General features: G+C 44.8%; 1 protein-coding gene across 12 annotated transcripts in view; it reads left to right on the top strand.

Moving 5' to 3' along the window:
* The window catches only part of GNPTAB (N-acetylglucosamine-1-phosphate transferase subunits alpha and beta), a 211,495-nt gene that overhangs the window by 92,793 nt on the left and 98,901 nt on the right, over positions 1-19,801 (top strand). For 4 of the 12 annotated variants that reach the window (XM_084957376.1, XM_084957377.1, XM_021092672.2 and 1 more), the window contains exon 1: positions 9,680-9,999. The exons of the other annotated variants lie outside the window; for them this stretch is intronic. Coding sequence is in view for 2 of the 4 variants with exons in the window: in XM_021092672.2 (XP_020948331.1) it covers positions 9,883-9,999 (117 nt within the window). In the remaining 2 variants the exon portion in view is untranslated. Of the gene's footprint in view, positions 1-9,679; positions 10,000-19,801 lie in introns of those variants that run through there. 12 annotated transcript variants of the gene reach the window in all.

Raw genomic sequence — 19,801 nt, forward strand, 5'->3', positions numbered from 1 at the left:
GTATAAGGAACAGACCCTGCTCTAAAAAGGCTTACAGTCTTGTTCAAAAGACAAGTACACACTTGAGAATTTCCATGAAATCATGGTGCTGTGTTGAGTACCATAAAACCATAGGATCTTAGGAGTTCTCATTGTGGCTCAGTGGTAACCAAACTGACTAGTATCTATGAAGACATGGGTTCGAGCCTTTGCTCAGTGGGTTAAGGATCTGTCATTGCCACGAGCTGTGGTGAAGGTTGCAGATGTGGCTTGGATCTGGCATTGCTGTGGCTGTGGTATAGGCTGGCAGCCTGCAGCTCAGATTGAACCCCTAGCCTGAGAACTTCCGAAGGTCTTGGGTGCAGCGCTAAAAAGACAAACCAAACCAAACCAAACCAAACCATAGAATTTCATATTTATGGAGGATTTAAAAAAAAATCTTTTTAGGGCCACACCCATGGCATATGGAGGTTCCCTGGTTAGGGATCGAATCAGAGCTGCAGCTGCTGGCCTACACAACAGCCACAGCAACACCAGATCCGAGCCACGTCTGCGACCTACACCACAGCTCACAGCAATGCCAGATCCCCAACCCACTGAATGAGGCCAGAGATCAAACCCACAACCTCATGGTTCCTGAGGTTTCTGCTGTGCTGAATGGGAACTCCTGTGGAGGATATTAATGGTTGTTCAGTTCAACCCCATGAGTGCTTAATGCCAAATAAGGGATAGAGCATTTACAAACAAAGACATACCCTTTGCTGACCCTATAAATGGCTTTTTCCTGCCTCTTGTAGCTGCTGGCTTCAACCAGCAGAAGGCACCAGTAGGGGGTCAAAGGCTAGAAATAGATATTCTTTGGGCATTTCTTTCCTTGAGTTCTCACCCCCTGGCTGCATCCCTTCTGACAGCATCTGCAATTCTAATGTGTTACAGCAACTTCTGTCAGGGGGCTCCCCAACCACAGCTCCAGTTCTTACCAGATTCTGATAACACCATTTCCTTGAAGATGTTATTAAACATCTCATTTCCTTCTAGACATTTCCTCAAAGATATTAAAACGTGCCATGGAATAAAATGGAAAAGGAGAAGAGCAGAGAGCAGAAGTCTAGTCCACAAGGTCTGGACCAGCTAGAGAGGCTAGGAAGACACAACCCAAAAAAGGAAGTTATCAAAGACACTTGAGAAGAATCAGGAAAGTATTCTGTCCTGAACATCAAAGTGAGACCACATTTCAAGAAGGGGTTATTGAAGTCATTGCCAAGTACTGCAGAAGAGTCGAGGGAAAGATAAATAGAAAACACTTCTGGATTTGTTATGACTTACTTCAGCAGGCAGTTTTAATAGCCTTAAGGATGGAAATCAGGTTGCCGAAGGTTAAAGAGGGGACCCAATTTAAGAATGGGTAAAGAGTTTGTATTGACATTTCGCCAAAGAAGACATATAAATTACTAATAAGGATCTGAAAAGCTGCTAACATCGCTAGTCATTAAGAAAATGCAAGGAAGTACAAATCAAATGAGTAATTATAATTAAAATGTGAGACTGGGCCAAGTGTTGGAGAAAATGAGAGAAAACTGGAATTCTCTTACGTTGTTCTTCGGAACATAAAATGGTATATCCACTTTGGAAAATGGTTTAAAGTTTCTTCCAGTGTTAATGTAAACTTACCACACAACCCAAGAGAAAAACCTAAGTCCACCTGAAGACATGTATGTGATGGTTCATGGCAGCATTATATGTAATAGACAAACTGGACGTGATTCAAATACCCATCGACCAGTGAATGGATAAGCAAAATGTCGTTGGCATACAATGGAATACCACTTAGCAATGAAAAGGGATGAAGTACTAATACATGCTACAATATGGATGAACTTCAAGAACATTATACTGGAGTTCCTGTTGTGGCTCAGTGGGTTAAGAATCTAATTAGTATCCATGAGGATGTGGTTTCAATCCCTGGCCTTGCTCTGTTGGTTCGGCTTTGCCACAAGCTGTGGTGTAGGTCACAGATATAGTCCAGATCTGCTGTTGTGGTGGCTGTGGTGTAGGCTGGCAGCTATGGCTCTGATTCCACCCCTAGCCTGGAACTTCCAGATGCCTCAGGTGCAGCCCTAAAGAGACCAAAAAAAAAAAAAAAAAAAAATTTTTTTTAACTAAGTGATAGAAGCCAGGCACAAAAGACTAGGTATCATAGATGTTGTAAGATTCCATTCTATTTTCTAAAAATGTCTACAAAAGACAAATTTAGAAAGACAGAAAGCAGATCTGTGGTTGTAAGGGCTGGAGGTGGGAGTGGCAATTAACTGATGAACTGCAAACAAGTCCAAGAGAAATTTCAGAGTAATGAAAATATTCTAAATTCTAATTCTGGATTATGATGATGGTTGAACAACTCTATAAATTTGCTAAAATCATTGTTGACCTAAAATGGTTCAATTTTATGGTGTGTAAATTATACCTTGATGAATTTTTTAAAAAGTTAAATAGGAAATAGTTTAGGAAATTGAGGGAAAAGTATTAGGGTCATAAATGGATGTAGAAACAAAAACATCACTCCACTGTTGCTCAACAGACACTGAGGCTTTGACTTATAACTACTTTTTTGGGGGGAGGAGAGGGGCAGGGAGGCATGCCCAGAGCATGTGAAAGTTCTTGGGCCAGGGATGGAATCTGAGTCACAGCAGTGACAATGTGAAATCCTTAACTGCTAGGCTGCCAGGGAACTCCCATAACTTTTTATTTAATATTATTTGAGAGAAATTTGTCTTCATTTAAAAGAACATTTCTAGCTTATCTAGAAGAACTGTTCAAAATTTATTAGCAGTGAATCTGCACATTATGAAGTGAAAATAACGTCAAGAAGACTACTTTACCCATGGAATCTAGATCAATATGAAGTGGGATGGGAAACAACAGCAAAACTAGTCCTACCTCAAGAGTTCCCATGGTGGCTCAGTGAGTTAAGAACTCAAGATAATCTCCGTGAGGCTGTGGGTTCAATCCCTGGCCCTGCTCAGTGGGTTAAACATCCATCACTGCCCCAAGTTGTGGCATAGTTCACAGATGCAGTTCAGATCCAGTGCTGGTGTAGGCCTTGGCTGCAGCTTTGATTTGACCCCTAGCCTGGGAACTTCCATATGCTGCAGGTGTGGCCCTAACATGAAACACAAAGGAACAAACAAAACCAGTTCTACCTCATCTCAGTTGCGAAACTGAGCAAGACCTTGTGGGGCTCTTGTCCCCCATTTCTTGTTTTTAGGGACGAAGCCTCAGCCTCCATGACCTTCTCTGAGTTCCAAAGGGTAGGTTCAAACAGTGGATAATCAGGGAAGGGAGGGGATGCAGGGACAAGGGAGGAGCAGTAGTGCAGCCTTGCGGGGGGGGGGCGGGGGGTGTCCTGGGCCCTCTTCACATATACTACTTTGAGCTCGTCTGCAGAACCAAAACCCCCAGCAAATGAAAACCTAAGTGGAGGACGATCAGAACCAGTCCTGGGGCTGCTAAACACCTGCTCTGAAGAAGAATGCAAGCTTGTGTCCTTATCTCTGGCCCTATTTTCCACTCCCAAACTATAAAACCATTTCCTATTCTCTCCCAAGGGAGGGCACCGGCTTTAAGGCATTCACCTGCTGTGGCCACCTTTGCCTGGCAAAGCAATAAAGCTTTATTTCTCTCTGCCCAAAACTCTGGTGTGTGTTTCTCTTTGGCACCAGAGGACAGAGGCTGGATTTTATTTTTTCTACTGTGGCATTTGCATTTTATTTATTTTTAGGTTTTATTATTTTCTTTTTTAGGCAGCCCTGTGGCATATGGAGTTCCTGGGCCGTCGATCAGATCGTAGCCACAGTTATGACCTGCACTGCAGTGATTGTGTCCCAGGAGCTGGATCCTTAACCCACTGTACCAGGTAGGCGACTGAACCTGCATCCTAGTGCTGCAGAGATGCTGATCCCATTGCATCACAGGGGGAATGCCAACATTTGCATTTTAGATAAATTAACTTTGGATTTGGTGCCCTTCACTATATAGTTGGCATCACATGGATTTACCCTGTTTCCTTAGTATTGGTTGCAGTGACCATAATAAATTTAAAGCATTGCTGAAGCTTTGTAGCCAAATATCAGAGTGTGGAGTTCCCACTGAGGCACAGTGGGTTAATGATCTGTCTTCTCTCTGTGGCATTGCCACTTCAATCCCTGATGTGGTGCAGTGGGTTAAGGACCTGGCATTGCCAAAGTTTTGGCATAGGTCACAGCTGCAGCTTGGATTTGATCCCTGCTGGGAACTTCCATATGTTGCATATGTGACCACAAAATTAAAAAAAAAAACAGAGTACCTCTGACAGTCTTCTGAAGGCATTTTGCACTTAATATTGCAACGAGTTAGATAATCAGAATTTTTGAATACTCACATACATATGTTGAGTGCTCACTAATTTGGCTCTAAGAAGCAGAAAACTAAAAACTAATAAAATTATGGAGATCAGAAATGCCAAAGGTGTGGGAATCAGGAAATCGATACAACTTTCAAACAGTAGAACAGGAATTAGCTTTTGCAAACACGTGGGTTCAGCAAAGTATATCATGGTGGGCTTGATATTGATCCTGGGAAATTGTTGGAACCTGTAGTTAAATGGATGACTCGTGAAAATGTAAATGGAAAAGTAATTAAGAGCCAGGGAGAGAGAGAGTGAGGGGGAGAGGAGAAAGGGAGCATACATTCTTTTTGAGCAAACCTGAAATTTTCACTAAGCTTGACCACGTACTAGGCGGCAAAGGAAGCCTCAATGAATTCCAACGTGTCAATATCATGTAAAATCCATTCTTTTTCTTTGGGTTAGATTAATAATTTGTAGACTGAAGAATCCACTCCTTGATTTACTTTATTTTTATTTTTGTCTTTTTTTTTAGGGCTGCTCCTGTGCCATATGGAGGTTCACAGGCTAGGGTGGAATCAGAGCTACAGCTGCCGGCCTATGTCACAGCCACAACTGCACCAGATCCGAGCCATGTCTGACCTATACCAGAGCTCATGGTGATTCTGGAACCTTAACCCCCTGAGCAAGGCCAGGGATCGAACTTGCGTCCTCATGGATGCTAGTCAGATTCATTTCTGCTGAGCCGTGACAGGAACTCCCACGCATTGATTTAAAAAGAAAGGGATTCAGTTAGTTCATCCATAAACCATTATGAGAGCTGAACAAAGAGACTTTAGGTTGAATTTGTAGGATGTGTTCCCAAAACCTCGGTTGAACTGAGCTCCAGTGGAGCTGTGGATTCTGATGAGGTCGGGGGAAGAGCAGAGGCAGGAAGCTGCTTCCAGCACTGCTGGCCTCAGAACCACTGGCACATAGGCACCAACTCACTAGCAAAAAAACATGTGCCCTTTCCCGGGCTTCTCACCCCATATCACTCTTAGATTAAGACCTTCTGTGAATTCATCTGATGAGGAGAATCTAAATCACACCTAATTTTAGGGATACCAGCTATGAGTTGCTGCTTCTCAGCTCCAAAGTCACCCCTTCAGAACCGGGCTCTGTGATAATGGACTTGGACTCAAGCATTTTTCCTTTGCAGCGAGTCTAATGCTAAACTTTGCCAGTAGAGGGCGCTGAAGGGATATTGCAGGAGGAAGGGGGCGCTTCCTGACTCCAGTGTGTGGTTTTTGCTTTTTTCCCCACATGCTGCATGGTAGCTTAATGTACCAATGTGTGAGGACATTGGTGATGCTCTGTCCCAGCCGTGCACACCCAGAGAGTCCAGTGTCTATCTTACCCTAGGGATGCAATAACATTAGCACTTAGAGGGATGCTTAAAGTTTTGGAACATTAATGAAAAACAATAAACACTGAAAAAATTGAGCTACTTATCAAATTTGAGAAACTAGTTCAAGAGCAACAGAGTAAATTCAGAGAATAAGAGCAAACGAAATTACAAAGATAAAGGCACAAAGCAAAGAAATATAAAGCCACAGAAAGGAGTTCCCTGGTGACACAGAGGGTTAAGGATCCTACATTGTCACTGCAGTGGCACAGGTTGGATTCCTGGCCTGGGAACTTCTATGTGCTGTGGGCATGGCCAAAAAAGGCACACAAAAAAAGTCAATTCAACAAAACTTTGGGAGTTCTGTCGTAGCACAGCAGAAACGAATCCGACTAGGCACTGTGAGGTTTTGGGTTGGATCCCTGGCTTGCTCAGTGGGTTAAGGATCCAGCGTTGTTGTGAGCTGTGGTGTAGGCCAGCATCTGTGGCTCTGATTTGACCCCTAGCCTGGGAACCTCCATATGCCGTGGGCGTGGCCCTAAAAAGACAAAAAGACATTAAAAAAAATTCAGTAATTCCAAGCATGTACTTGTACTTTGTACTTTTTTTTTTCCTTTTTAGGGCCTCACCTGTGGCATATGGACATTCCCAGGCTAGGGGTTGAATCAGAACTGCAGCTGCTGGCTTACACCACAGTCACAGCAATGCAGAGTCCAAGCTTCATCTGTGATCTTCACCACAGCTTGTGGCAATGCTGGATCCTTAACCACTGAGTGAGGCCAGGGATCGAACCCACATCCTCATGGGTCCAGTTGGGTTCTTAACCCTTTGAGCCACAATGGGAACTCTGTGTACTTGGTACTTTTATCAGTGCAAAATATATACATTCACCTAATAAATTTTATCAATTGGCTGCTATAGGCAAGGCAATGTTAAAGGTAGGGATATAGTTAAGAATAAGATGAGCAAGTCTTTTGCCTTTATGATGCCTCTGTTCTATAGATGAGATACACAAAAAACCCCACCAGCAAAAATCAAGTAAATGGAATGAAGCATGGTCACACTTATGGGAAAACTATAAACTATTGTTTATATATACATGATATATTTGCATTCACACACACAGAAATAAACAGTGGGCCATGGTATGTTTTGGCTTTTGGAATTCTACCAGAAGCAATGAAATTTCTTTCTTTTTTTTTTTGTCTTTTTGCCATTTCTTGGGCCGCTCCCGCAGCATATGGAGGTTCCCAGGCTAGGGGTCAAATCGGAACTGTAGCCACCAGCCTACGCCAGAGCCACATCTGCAAACTACACCACAGCTCACGGCAATACTGGATCCTTAACCCACTGAGCAAGGCCAGGGATCGAACCTGCAACCTCATGGTTCCTAGTCGGATTTGTTAACCACTGAGCCATGACAGGAACTCCTGAAATTTCTTAGTAATTTTGTTTTATATGAGGTCACTTACACTAGACCTGTGTTTTATGAACACACACTATATATCCAGAAAGAAAGCAAGGGACAAAATCAAAGTATGTGTCCTGACAATAAGCAAGATTTTCAAACCTAAAGTGCAAGCATTTCATAATGTGAACATTTTATCTTTTTACCTTGAGTAAAGCAAGGACTCAGATAAATATGGACATATCAGGAGTTACTTCAATTTTGCTTAATTAGCTAAAGCTCTTTGTTTAGATTCTATTTTCTTTTCTTTTCTTTTTTTTGCTTTTTAGGGCCCCACCAGCAGCACATGGAGGTTCCCAGGCTAGGAGTCCAATTGGAGCTACAGTTGCTGGCCTACACCACAGCCTCAGCAACGCCAGATCTGAGCCATGTCTGTGACCTATGCCACAGCTCAGAGCAATGCTGGATCCTTAACCCATTGAGTGAGGCCAGGGATTGAACTTGCAACCCCATGGTTCTTAGTTGGATTCATTTCCCCTGCGTCACTAAGGGAACTCCCTAGATACTACTTTCTTATCAAGCTCTACATAAGGCCTACATATGAAAGGTGTTTCAAGTACACCATCTCTTCCTTCAACATTTATGTTTTGTAGGCCCAGGTCAAAATGGCTCTTATTTGTGTACGACTGTTTACTTTTTTTTAGGTTTTTTTTTTTTTTTTTTTTTTTTTTTTAAGGCTACACCTGCAGCATATGGAAGTTCCCCAGGCTAGGGTTTGAATCAGCTGCCATTGCAGGTCTACACTACAGCCACGGCAAAGCCAGATCCAAGCCACATCTGCAGCTTGTGGCAATGGCAGATCCTTAGCCCGATGAGCAAGGCTAGAGATCGAACCTGCATCCTCATGGACATTATGTCAGGTTCTTAACCCACTGAGCCACAGCGGGAACTCTGGATTGTTTACTTTGGATGTTTATTTTTCATCCAGACTAAGCAAAAGATGACTCGGAGATGGGTGATGTTTCAGGGCCCAACACTTAAAGCATTCTCGTCTCCTGAGTTTCAAACCTATTGAGAACTGTGATGTAAGGTAGAGAGATGGAAATTAAAGTGTCAGCTTTCGGAATTCCCGCTGTGGCCCAGTGGGTAAAGAACCCAACTGCAGGTAGCTGCAAAGGGGAGGGTCCCATCACCAGCCCATCACCAGTGGCTTAAAGGATCTGGTGTTGCTACAGCTGCTGTCCATGTTGCAGCTGAGGCTTGGATTTAATCCCTGGCCTGGGAACTTCCAGTTGTGGCCACAAAAATTGAAAAAAAAAATTAAAAAATTGAAAAAAGAAAGTGTTAACTTTAGTACTGATAAAGATAATTGGAGAATGTTGTTAACCTCTTTGGTCAAGTGGGCTGCCAATATTTTATCCCTGAATGAGACAGGCTTTATAGGCCAAGGCCAGGCTGGGACATAGGTGGTCCTGGGCTTGGCAGATAGCAGATCAAAACTCCTGTCTCTGGCAGACAATCTCAATTCCTTGCATGCTCACTGATCAGGTAGCCTTGTCTTCTCCTTGGATGAGGGGTGGAAGAGAGACTAGGAGTATTAATAAAATGTTGAAAGAGGAGTTCCCTAGTGGCCCAGTGGATTCAGGATCTGGTGTTGTCACTGCTGTCCTTTGGGTTTGATCCCTAGCCCTGGAACTTCTGCATGCCACAGGAACAGACGCCCTCCCCCTGCCAAAAAAATGTCAAAAGAAAAAAGTGTCTCGAAATACTGTCATTGCAAACTCCTTGAGACTTAAGTCCTCTGGTTTTATTCCATTATGTGGTACTGTCCAAAAGCCCTCTTCTATAGAAAGGCTCTCCTAGAAATCACCTGGTGCCAAAGTGGAAATAACTGACCCCCTTCGCAGGGGTTCCCTTCCTGTACATCACATGAATTCTACCATAATAACTTTTTTGTATTCAGTGGTTTGTGTGTTTATCTTCTCTACTAGACTCTTTGGGAAGAGTGGCCAGATTTAGTTCCTTTTTGAATACCCAACACCAAGCAACATGCCAGGCATTGGACACGAAATACATATTTAATGAATGAATGAATGAATTTTGCTTTTGGCACATTTAAGCCCAAAGTTTTCTTCTTTCATACATATGGTTAGACAGCTCAAGGAGAAAGGAAGGCCAAAACAGCATCTCCTCTAAGCGCTGTGAAAAACCATGAGTTCCCAATTACTGTAAATGCAAGAAGGGTTTTGTGCATACAAACATTCGTGTCAACATAGCATCCTCTGTGGCACAACCTCCTGTCTCAGTTGCCTGCCCAACCAGATTTCACGGTTTCCAGCCCGGCCCTGAGAGCCCGCCGCGCACGCGCACACGGGGAGGGGGCCCGCCTGCCCTCTGCCCCTCCGTCCGCCAGGTGGCGCTGTCAGCCTCGCCGCCGCCGCCGCCGCGCCCCCGCCGCCTCTAACCCGGCCAGGCCGGGGCGGCGCCGGCCGCCTTGGGGGCCGCGCGTCAGCCTCCGCCTCGCAGAGGGCGTGGGCTCCCGGCTCCCGGAAGCGGCGGCCGCGGCGCGGAGCCCAGCGGGCGTCGGTCCCCGGGGCGGCAATGCGCTGCAGCTGGAGGCTGTGACCTGAGCGCGGCGGCGCGACTCGGGCTGCGGAATGGCGGCTCGTTGAGGCGGCGGCGGCTCCGGCTCCTCGGGCGCGACGCGGCGTGGCGGCGGCCAGGGTGATGCTGCTCAAGCTCTTGCAGAGACAGACCTATACCTGCCTGTCCCACAGGTATGGGCTCTACGTCTGTTTCGTGGGCGTCGTTGTCACCATCGTCTCCGCCTTCCAGTTCGGAGAGGTGAGTAGCGGCGCGGGAGCCCTGGCCGGGGCGCCCGGGACCCGCACGACCCCGCGGCACCCCAGTCCTGACGCGCTTCGCCCTGCCTCCCTATCCTACCCGCAGCCCCCGGACCAGCCCCGGAGCCTGCCCTTTACCGGAGGCGCCGAGAACTCAGATCTCCTCCCCGGGCCTCGGCTGCAGCATCTGGGGTCCAGACCTAGCCCTCCCGGCGCTTCGGGGAGACCCGCACTCCCCATCTGCAGACTCCCTTTCCTCCCACGTGCCTTCAGTTGATTTTCTCCCGCAGGCCTTGCTCTGCACGAAGCCCCCTCAGGGGACCCAGAGTTTTCTAAATGACAGTAAATTCGCAGTCCTTGCGTCTCCTAGTATTTCTTTCTCGGGTGTCATCATTCTTTTCGGCTTTGACAAAGGCACTCTGTCTTAATCCCGTTTCTTCCCAAATGTCAAAACTTTGTTCAAGAGTGGTTTCTTCGCACACGTGAATTTGCAGTGGGGAGAGTGTATTGGCCCAAAATTTAAAGGACTTACACGTGAAGAGGCGTTTTTTGTTTCCCCCTTTGATTGTGCCTGTATTTGCAGCAGCTGTATGTCATCAGTTAGCTCTTCGGGGCTGTGCTGGTAGATGTGCACACGCCAGCGAGAGCGGTCTCTTGGCGGCTCCAAATACTATTTCTCATCTGAGGCTGGGCCCCTTCGTGTGACCAGGGCACAGGTAGCCCTCCTGGACTCCTGCTCCCATTCTCTTGGGACCCGGCACAAGCCCTTAGGTCTTGGGATATGCTAATTATTTAGATTCCACATCAAGCCCAGCCTTTCTTAATCTGCTCTTAGTTAATGGGCAATAAAGTAGCTCGATTAGACTGTAAACCGCAGAAGGGCCAAGCAACAGGTTTGGGAGGTGGGACCATCTAGGTTTAGTAGATTTGTACCCTTCTGAATATGGACTTCAAACATTGTCTTGAATGAAACAGCCATTTGGTTTAGGTTGGATAGTTATTTCATGAGTGACAGTCTAATCAGGGGGTTCTTTGTCATACACAAGTGTCTAAGAGACCATGAGGAGATGAGAACTGGCAGAGTACCTGTAGGGGACTTTTAGTTTCTTTTAAACTGGGTGGGTAACAATAGGGACAACGTTGTATTTTCAAGTTGTTAGACATCTATCTCTTTGTTTTATTTACTTATTTTTCTTTTTTGAATGTAGGAGGTTGCAGAAGGTTTTAAAAGTAACAGTGGTTTTCAGAAATGCCACAGTATACATTGAAGTCTGTCCTCATGCTGGATTGTGAACTCCATGGGAGGGGGCTGCCTGTTTAATCACTGTTAACCCTGGCCCAGGTACTGCCAGTCTATACAGTCTAAATATTTGCTCAATGAATAAATGAGTTATATGGCATGGTTTCCTGGTTTGCACTTTTAGTAGTCCTTGGTATAAGAGCTGATAAAGATAAGTTTTAGAAGTAAGGGTGAGAAAGTGCCCCGGACTTGGAAGTGTGGAATACGTACCTAGTGGTACTACCTGCGGTTCTATCTTTGTTTCGTGTATTACACCTTAATGTGGTGACTGTATTTATGCATAGTTAAGTGTCTTACTGGTTATAGAAGACTCTTTTGGCTCTAAGTAATTTTTCCATTATAGCTGATTTACAGTGTTCCGTCAATTTTTGGCCCTAAGCAATTTTCAGTTAACTATTTAACTCCCCTGCAGTGTGAAGGTGGCTTAAAGGCATCAGTTGATAGAGTTTTTCTTTTTCTGTGTTCCACACCTGGTTATGTATTTACCAAAAGAAAATAGAAATGAGAGGCAAAGGATGCCACCAGGTGGCATGGCAAGTGGAGACAGCTGGTTCGGTACCATTAGTACATTGCCTGTCGTTAACTTCTGCGGCACAGCTGAAAACGAGGAGCTGCAGAATTAGGCAGTTCTGGGTTTGAATGCCACTGCCAGTAAAAGCGGTCATGAGCCTCCACATGGATCCAAGCTGCTGCAGTTGGGTTTTTTTTTTTTTTGAATTATTTTTATTTTTTCCATTATAGTTGGTTTGCAGTGTTTGTTAATTTTCTACTGTACAGCAAAGTGACCCAGTCACACATACATATATTCTTTTTCTCACATGATCCTCCCTCATGCTCCATCACAAGCGACTAGATATAGTTCCCAGTGCTGTACAGCAGCGTCTCATTGCTTATCCTTTCCAAAGGCAATAGTTTGCATCCATTAACCTCAGATTCCCAGTCCATCCCACTTCCTTATAGTTGGGTTCTTAACCCACCGCACTGCAGTGGGAATTCCTCCTTCTCCTTATTTTGAAACGAACCTTTGAAATGGAATACACCCATCATACAGTTAATATTACCAACTTGTTAATAAGTTCACTAATTGTAATGGATAGAAGGACTAAGAAGATTGTTGTTAACTGTGAGTTCATCACTATCTTTTTTCCCCTCTTGGAGTAAATGGTATTGGCTCTGTCTTTTGATAAGCCATTTGTACACTCATTCAAATTTTGAGAAAGAAAAGTGGAATTGTGGGGGGGAGTATTAAAAAATGTATTTTTATGTCCCCCTAAAGTTGAGCCAGATACTTTACTGGAGAACCCTTGGGAACTCTGATTAAACAAAAGCAGAACCTGGTCCAAACCAAAGGGGAGGGCCCTCTGGATGGGGACTAATGGCCACTGAAGTGTATTGCCTCGGGGGAGGGTAGCATGTAGGCGCTTACTGGATTTATGGTAGTTGTTTCAGGTGAGTCGTGGCTCTGGAAGTCTCAGTTTCCTCATCTACAAATGATTGTGCTCTTAAGAAACTTCTTTTTGTTTTGTTCTTTTTGGTCTTTTTAGGGCCGAGCTTGTGGCATATGGAGGTTCCCAGACTAGGGGTCCAGTTGGAGCTGTAGCCGCTGGCCTAAACCAGAGGCACACTAATGCAAGATCTGAGCTTCCTTTGAGCCACGTCCGTGACCTACACCACAGTTCATGGCAACAACAGATCCTTAACCCACTGAGCGAGCCCAGGGACTGAACCTGAGTCCTCATGGATGTTAGTCAGGGTCATTAACTGCTGAGCCACGACGGGAACTCCCAAGAAACTTCTGATTTTACATACTTGACCTCTGTTAGTTATTATTGTGTAGACTTTAAAACGTGGCTTTGAAGTACAAGTCTATTATTTCAAGGCTATCATTATTTAGTATATTTTATATGTAAATCCACAATCCCTTGTCTGAAAGTTCTGAATTTCCTTAGAATTAAACATCAGTATCTTTTACAGTGAAACACGTGAAGTGAATATTCACACTTAGGAAAATAAAGACTATAAATAACTTAAGGTTAGTTTAGGACAAGTTTTGCCACAAGATGAAGTCCGGTCAGGTTTTGCTGCCAAAAAAGATATTCAGTGTTGAGAGTTTTTTTGTATTTCAGGATTGGGAATAAAGAACTGTAGGAGTTCCTGTCATGGCTCAGCAGTAACAAACCAGACTAGTATCCATGAGGATGTGGGTTTAATCCCTGGCCTTTTTCAGTGGGTTAAGGATCTGGCGTTGCCATGAGCTGTGGTGTAGGTGGTAGATGAAGCTTGGATCCCGAGTTGCTGTGGCTGTGGTGTAGGCTGGCAGCTGCAGCTCCGATTCAACCCCTAGCCTGGGAACCTCCATATGCCGCAGGTGTGGCCCTAAAAAGACAAAACATGCATATTTATATATTTTATTTCCTTACATACATGCACTAAGTATGGAAACAGAGGAGTTCCCTTTGGTATAGTGGGTTATCTGGTGTTGTCACTGCAGCAGCTTGGGTCTCTGATGTAGCCCAGGTTTAGTCCCTGACATGGAAATGTCCATTTGCCATGGGGGCAGCAAAAAAAAAAAAGGAAACAGATATGAATCCAAAAATTAACTTCAGTGAGGAACCCAGACAAGTTCAGGTAGAATCTACCCATACTGGGCAGTAGCTTTTCCCTGGCCTCCCTGCTCTCTTTTGCTCACCCATCTTCTGTTGCTATTTTGGATTAGTTATATATTTTTCAGTGAAAAAGAAGATTGAACACTGGGTCCTGGAGTTCCCGATGTGGCTCAGCAGAAATGAATCCGACTAGTATCCCTGAGGCTTCTGGTTTGATGCCTGGCCTCACTCAGTGGGTTAAGGATCCAGCGTTGTTGTGCGCTGTGGTGTAGGTCGCAGACCTGGCTCGAATCTGGTGTGGCTGTGGTGTAGGCTGGTGGCTACAGCTCTGATTAGACTCCTAGTCTGGGAACCTCCATATGCCACATGTGCGACCCTAAAAAGACAAAAGACAAAAACCAAACAAACAAAAAAACACTGGGTCCAGCTCAAGTTATGTTTAGTTTCTTATACTGGCCCAAGTTCAAGAGATAAATTAGATATGTTTAGGTTTGATTAGTTCACTAATTAAACAGGTATATTTTGAATCATCTTCAGTTTCCTTTTTTAATGTTTTGTAGTTCTTAGCATATAAGCTTTTCACCTCCTTGGTGAGGTTTACTCCTAAGTTTTTTTTTTTTTTAATTCCATCTTTTTTTTCCTGCTTTTTCTGGGGGGGGGCACGGGGGCATGTGTAGCATGGAAGTTCCCAAGCTAGGGTTCTAATTGGAGCTGCAGCTGCAGGCCTGCGCCACAGCAATGCAGCATCTGAGCCATGACTTTGACCTACACTGCAGCTCAAGGCAATGCCAGATTCTGAACCCACTGAGCAAGGCCAGGGGTGGAACCCGCATCCTCATGGATACTACTCCAGTTCGTTACTGCTGACCCCAATGTGAACTCCTTGAATTCAATTTTAAAGGGATTGTTTGTTTACATTCCTTTTTTGATGTTTCATTGTTAATGTTAAGAAAAGCAACTGATTTCTATATGTTAATCTTGTATCCTGCTGCCTTGCTGAATTAAATAGATATAGTTTGATTGTGTTCTTTGCCAGTGGCAACAAGTAGGTGACTTTAAAGGGACCTGGCCTGAGAGCTGGGAGACAGTCTCTGGCCTGCTTCTAGTCTCACCGTAAACTATGACCCTCTGGGGTTCCCAGGCAGTGTTGCTGCCAACTGCCTCCTGGGTTGGGGGCAGCCAGTCTTAATCGGTTTTGCATACATTTCTTTTGGGGATGAGGAAAACGTTCATTGTTAAAAATAATACTTTAAAACTTCTAGACTAGATTTCTGACACTTCCATTTTAGCTTTAATATTCTGTGAATGTACATTTATTGGATGTTTCACATGGGAAAGCATGAACTATAATGTAATAGGGTTTGTGTTACAGAGAAAATGCCCGTGGCTGCCCTGAGCCTCTTTAAATGTTCTCTTTCTTTTGGGGGGGTTGGGAAAGATACACAGCCCAGCTAACTGTCAAAGCAGAGGCCTTGTCCTATTCCTTGCTGTGTTCTTGGCACCTCAAAAGTGCTTGGTACCCTGTAGGTGCCAAATAAGTGCTTGATAGATGGATGGATGATTGAATGACTGAATGAATGAATTGGGGTGATCTTAACCGACATCCCTTTAAGCTCATTTCCAGTAAATATAAATTTTCTACTCTGACACAGACCAGGTGTGGTTTTTTTTAAATTTATTATTTTTTAAAAATTTATTATTATTACTATTATTATTTTTATTTCTCAGATATGATTGAGATGGTGGAGGGTACCATCAGGTACAAAGGATTAGGTACAGCTCATCCTTGGCCATATCTGTCTAGTTGAGATGAGGCCATTGTATACAGATGATGAGTAGCACAAGGGAGTAAGTAATTCACTGACTGTAATAATGGCTTAGAAAATCAGAGGAAGGGCAGAAAATTATGGGTTGACACATCCTGGCGGAAGTTGAGACTTTTACAGGGAGGCAGGAGCCTTTTCTTTTTGAATTATTAGTGGTTTAAAATTGTTGATGATCTTAGTAGCACTTGGTTGCAAGTGATAGAATCCCACCTCAGACATGGCTTTAAAAAGGTAGCTTTTTGGAGTTCCTGATGTGGCGGAGTGGGATCCGAGATGTCTTGGGAGTGCTGGGACGCAGGTTTGATCCCCGGCCTGGCACAGTGGGTTAAGGATCCAGTGTTGCTACAGCTGCAGCTTGGGCTGCAAGATCTGATCCCTGGCCTGGAAACTCATATGCTTCGAGGTGGCCAAAAATGGGGTTGGGGGAACGGTGGTTTTTGACTCTTGTAATGAAAAATGCAGAGTGGAATTTCTGGCAGGATTGGATTGAGGTGCTCAGTGGTCGTCAGGACTCTTGTCTCTGTTCTCCAGCCTGTGGGTTTCCTTCTCAGGCAGGCTCTCCTCGTATGAGAGCCAGGATGGCTGGCAGCCACTCCAGTGTCTTGTGTCTTAGTTTAGTAGCCTTCTCTCTCTCATTAGTGCCAGCTAGACCTAGGGAGGCCTGCCCAGCTGCAGAGTGAGTGCCCTTGTGTCCTCCATAACCCTGGAGCTGGGGTTAGAGGTGGGACTGTCAGTCTCAGCTGAACCACATGAACTGAGAGGGGTTCCCCAGAGGGAAATCAGGACTGTCATTAAAAAAAAAAAAGAAAGAAAGAAAGAAAAGATAAAAAAGGCCAGAGCAGCAGTTGTCCTAGACACTGGCGTGAGTCAAAACCCATTGGCCTTAACCGATGCATTGACACTGTGACTGTGATAGCTGTTAGCCCTTTACCTTGTTCTGGAAGTTGTGAAAGTGGGTTGGTTCCATTTTTCCATTTTTAATATTGCTGTTCAGTATTCCATCTGTGACACATGTATTCTTGGTCGGGTGTATTAATAAGGAGTTTTGTTAAACACAGTGCAACTGTGCCCTCATGAATCTGTCAGTGATGATTCAGTCAGTATCTTTAATGGGTGGTTCGATAGCTGTATTCAATTTGACTTTCTCTTGAGGTCTGAATAAGTTGATCTTGTTAATGAAATGAAGCCTCTTCTTTTAGGCTGGTTGCTTGCTCCCTCCTGAGCCCCCAGGAATCTGGTGGTGCAGCTGTCTCAGTGTCTGCTGCTCTGGGGGACCACAGACCTGGTCTGAGGTGATACCCTGTCCAGGTACTTTCTTGTGCACAGGAGCCCTGCATCCTTTGCTCCGTAAGGAAGAAAAGATACCCTTTTTCTCTATTCTTCTCAGTTCTCCACTAGGGCCCCCATAACAGAAGAGAGATGAGCAAGAGAAAAACATGCATATTTATTTGTTTTACATGATCTTGGAGCCTTCATAAGGAAATCTAAGAAGCAGTTATGCCTGTGTGTGTGTGTGTGTGTGTGTGTGTGTGTGTGTGTGTGTGTGTCTTTTTAGGGCCGTACCCACGGCATATGGAGGTTCCTAGGCTAGAGGGTCCAATCGGAGCTGAAGCCAGTGGCCTATGCCACAGCCACAGCAGTGTGGGATCTGAGCTGCATCTGCAATCTACACCACAGCTCATGACAACACTGGATCCTTAACCTACTGAGTAAGGCCAGGGATGGAACCTGTATTCTCATGGATATTAGTTGGATATGTTTCCGCTGAGCCAAGGCAGTTAAGGGTGAGCATTGTAATGGTAGGTTTGATGAAGTTTGGAGAGTTACGGAAAAAATGGTATAGGACAATGTTAAGGTATGAGCTAAGGGGAGTGAGCTTTGGGAACCCCGAGGCTTGTTCATTCAGATTCCTTGCAGTATTCCGGGCATGGGAAGGGCAAATGACTTGTCCTGCTCAGTTTTATATATACCAAGATGTCAGTGGAGTGGTGGCACAAAATGGAACATAAAGGACAGATGATTTTGCCTCCTAGAGCTAAATGTACAGCTTCTAATACAGGTACCAATTAATTGATCTTGCCCAGGGGATGAAATTTATTTGCCATTTCTGAGCTCAGCATTCTGAGCACAAAGATGTTATCTTTCTTATCTTGAAATCCCTGTGCCCCTGCAGAGCACCTGGGTCATTTATTCAGTTAGTGAATTTTTTGGTGAGCTTTATGCCAAGCCCCTGGGCATAGAGCAGTGAACAAGTCCACAGGTCCCTGAAGACGAGGATTTTATATCCTGGTTGTGCATTCAGGCATTACATGCTACTTAATTACAACTGTGAAAAATGCTAAAGGGGGAGAGTGTCGTGGGAGAGACCCACAGTGAGGCCCTGTCATGTAGTGGCTGGATCAGCAGAGGCCTTCTTGATTTATATGAGCTCAGCTCTGAAGGACCAGAACTTCAGGCAGAGGACCGAGGAAGGCAAGTCTGGTCTAGACCATTGGTTTTCAGCTGGGGGAGATGTTGCCCCTCAGAGGCATTTGGCAATGTCTGGAGACAATCTGGGTTGTCATGGCTGGTGTGTGGGGTGGGATTGGTGCTACTGACGTTTAGTGGGTAGAGGCCAGAGATTCTGCCTAACATCCTGCAGTGCGCAGGACAGCCTCCCTCAGCAAAGATAGCCAGCCCCCAAAGTTAGTAGTGTCTGGCCTTGGAAGCCATGGGAAGGTCTCGAAGTTGAGGTACATGTGAGAAGGTGAACAAAGGCCCATACGGCCGGAGGCTGAAAACAAGAGAAAGTGTGGATCTAGGCGAGGTTGGTGCAGTTGGTGATGCCCTCTTGCCAGCACTTGGTAAATTAGGTGTTGAGGATTGAGATTTGTCCTGAGAACAATGGGATGCTGTTGCCATCCGAGGTTATTGTGTACTGGGATCTAAGGGTTGGAGGCCAGGAGTGCTGCTGGACCTTCTCTATTGGATACATTAGCTCCAGGCCCTAAATGTCAGCTGTGCCAAAGCTGAGAAACCCTGAATCAGAGGGAACAAGAATGGCTGCAGGGCAGTTAGTCAGGACCAGACTGGTGGAAGGGCAAATAAAGAGAAGTGGACAGAGAAAAGTGGACAGAGAAAAGTGGACAGATTTGAGAGCTCTAGGAGGCAAAATCATCTGGCCTTTATGTTCCATTATGTGCCAGACACTCCACTGACATCTTGGTATATAAAAGTGAGCAAGAGAGACAAGTCATTTGCCCTCCCTGACCCTAACTGGTGTGCTCAGTGAATATTTGTTGAATGAATACTTATAGATACATATTTTTTAATTTTTTATTTTTGGCTGTGTTTGTGGCTTGCAAAAGTTCCCAGGCCAGGGATCAAACCTGTGCCATAGCAGTGACCCAAGCCATAGAAGTGACAACCCTGGATCATTAACCCACCAAGCTACCTGGGAACTCTAGGGAACTTCTGTTTTTGCTCAGTGATTGTGATTGAGCCTGTGAGGCAGGTGGTTTAGGTGAGATGCCTAAAGTCTATAAGGCACCTTGTGTAGTGCCTGGTGCAAGGTGTTCAGTAAATGCTAATTAAATGCCACATGTCCTGTCCTATCCCAGCGCTGTTCTTTGCTTGACCACACACTCGCGAAGACGCAGCAGGGGACCTATCTTCTGGGCTGGTGTCCAAGGTCACATCGAAGAGTATATTAATCTTTTCCTAGAGCCAGAGCAGGATAGTTGACAATGATTTCTTTCCCTGAGTGTGCTTTATGAGGGCTGATGTAAAAGCAGAGGGAGCAAGAGCCTTCTTCCTTCAGTACAGCCTGCACTTTACAATAACATATGTTATTCTGGTGTCTTCTAAAAGGTAACAGGTGTAGCTGTGATAGGTACTGTATATTCAGGATGTATCTTTTAAAATTTTTATTGTCTTTAGATTGTTTCAGTCTTAATGATCCACATGCAGTATCTTTAGTAGGTGATTAGTCAGCCTATGTGTGATTCATACATACACTAAATTAAGCAGGAAAAAAATGATCCTTCAGAAATGTTACAGACTAAGTCACACTTGTGCAGAGAGAGTTGAATG

Source organism: Sus scrofa, chromosome 5, assembly GCF_054392235.1.
Source record: "Sus scrofa isolate SSC_HxYL_T2T_F1_AM1 chromosome 5, Sscrofa_HxYL_maternal_Yorkshire_Landrace_v2.0, whole genome shotgun sequence".
Classification (NCBI taxonomy): domain Eukaryota; kingdom Metazoa; phylum Chordata; class Mammalia; order Artiodactyla; family Suidae; genus Sus; species Sus scrofa.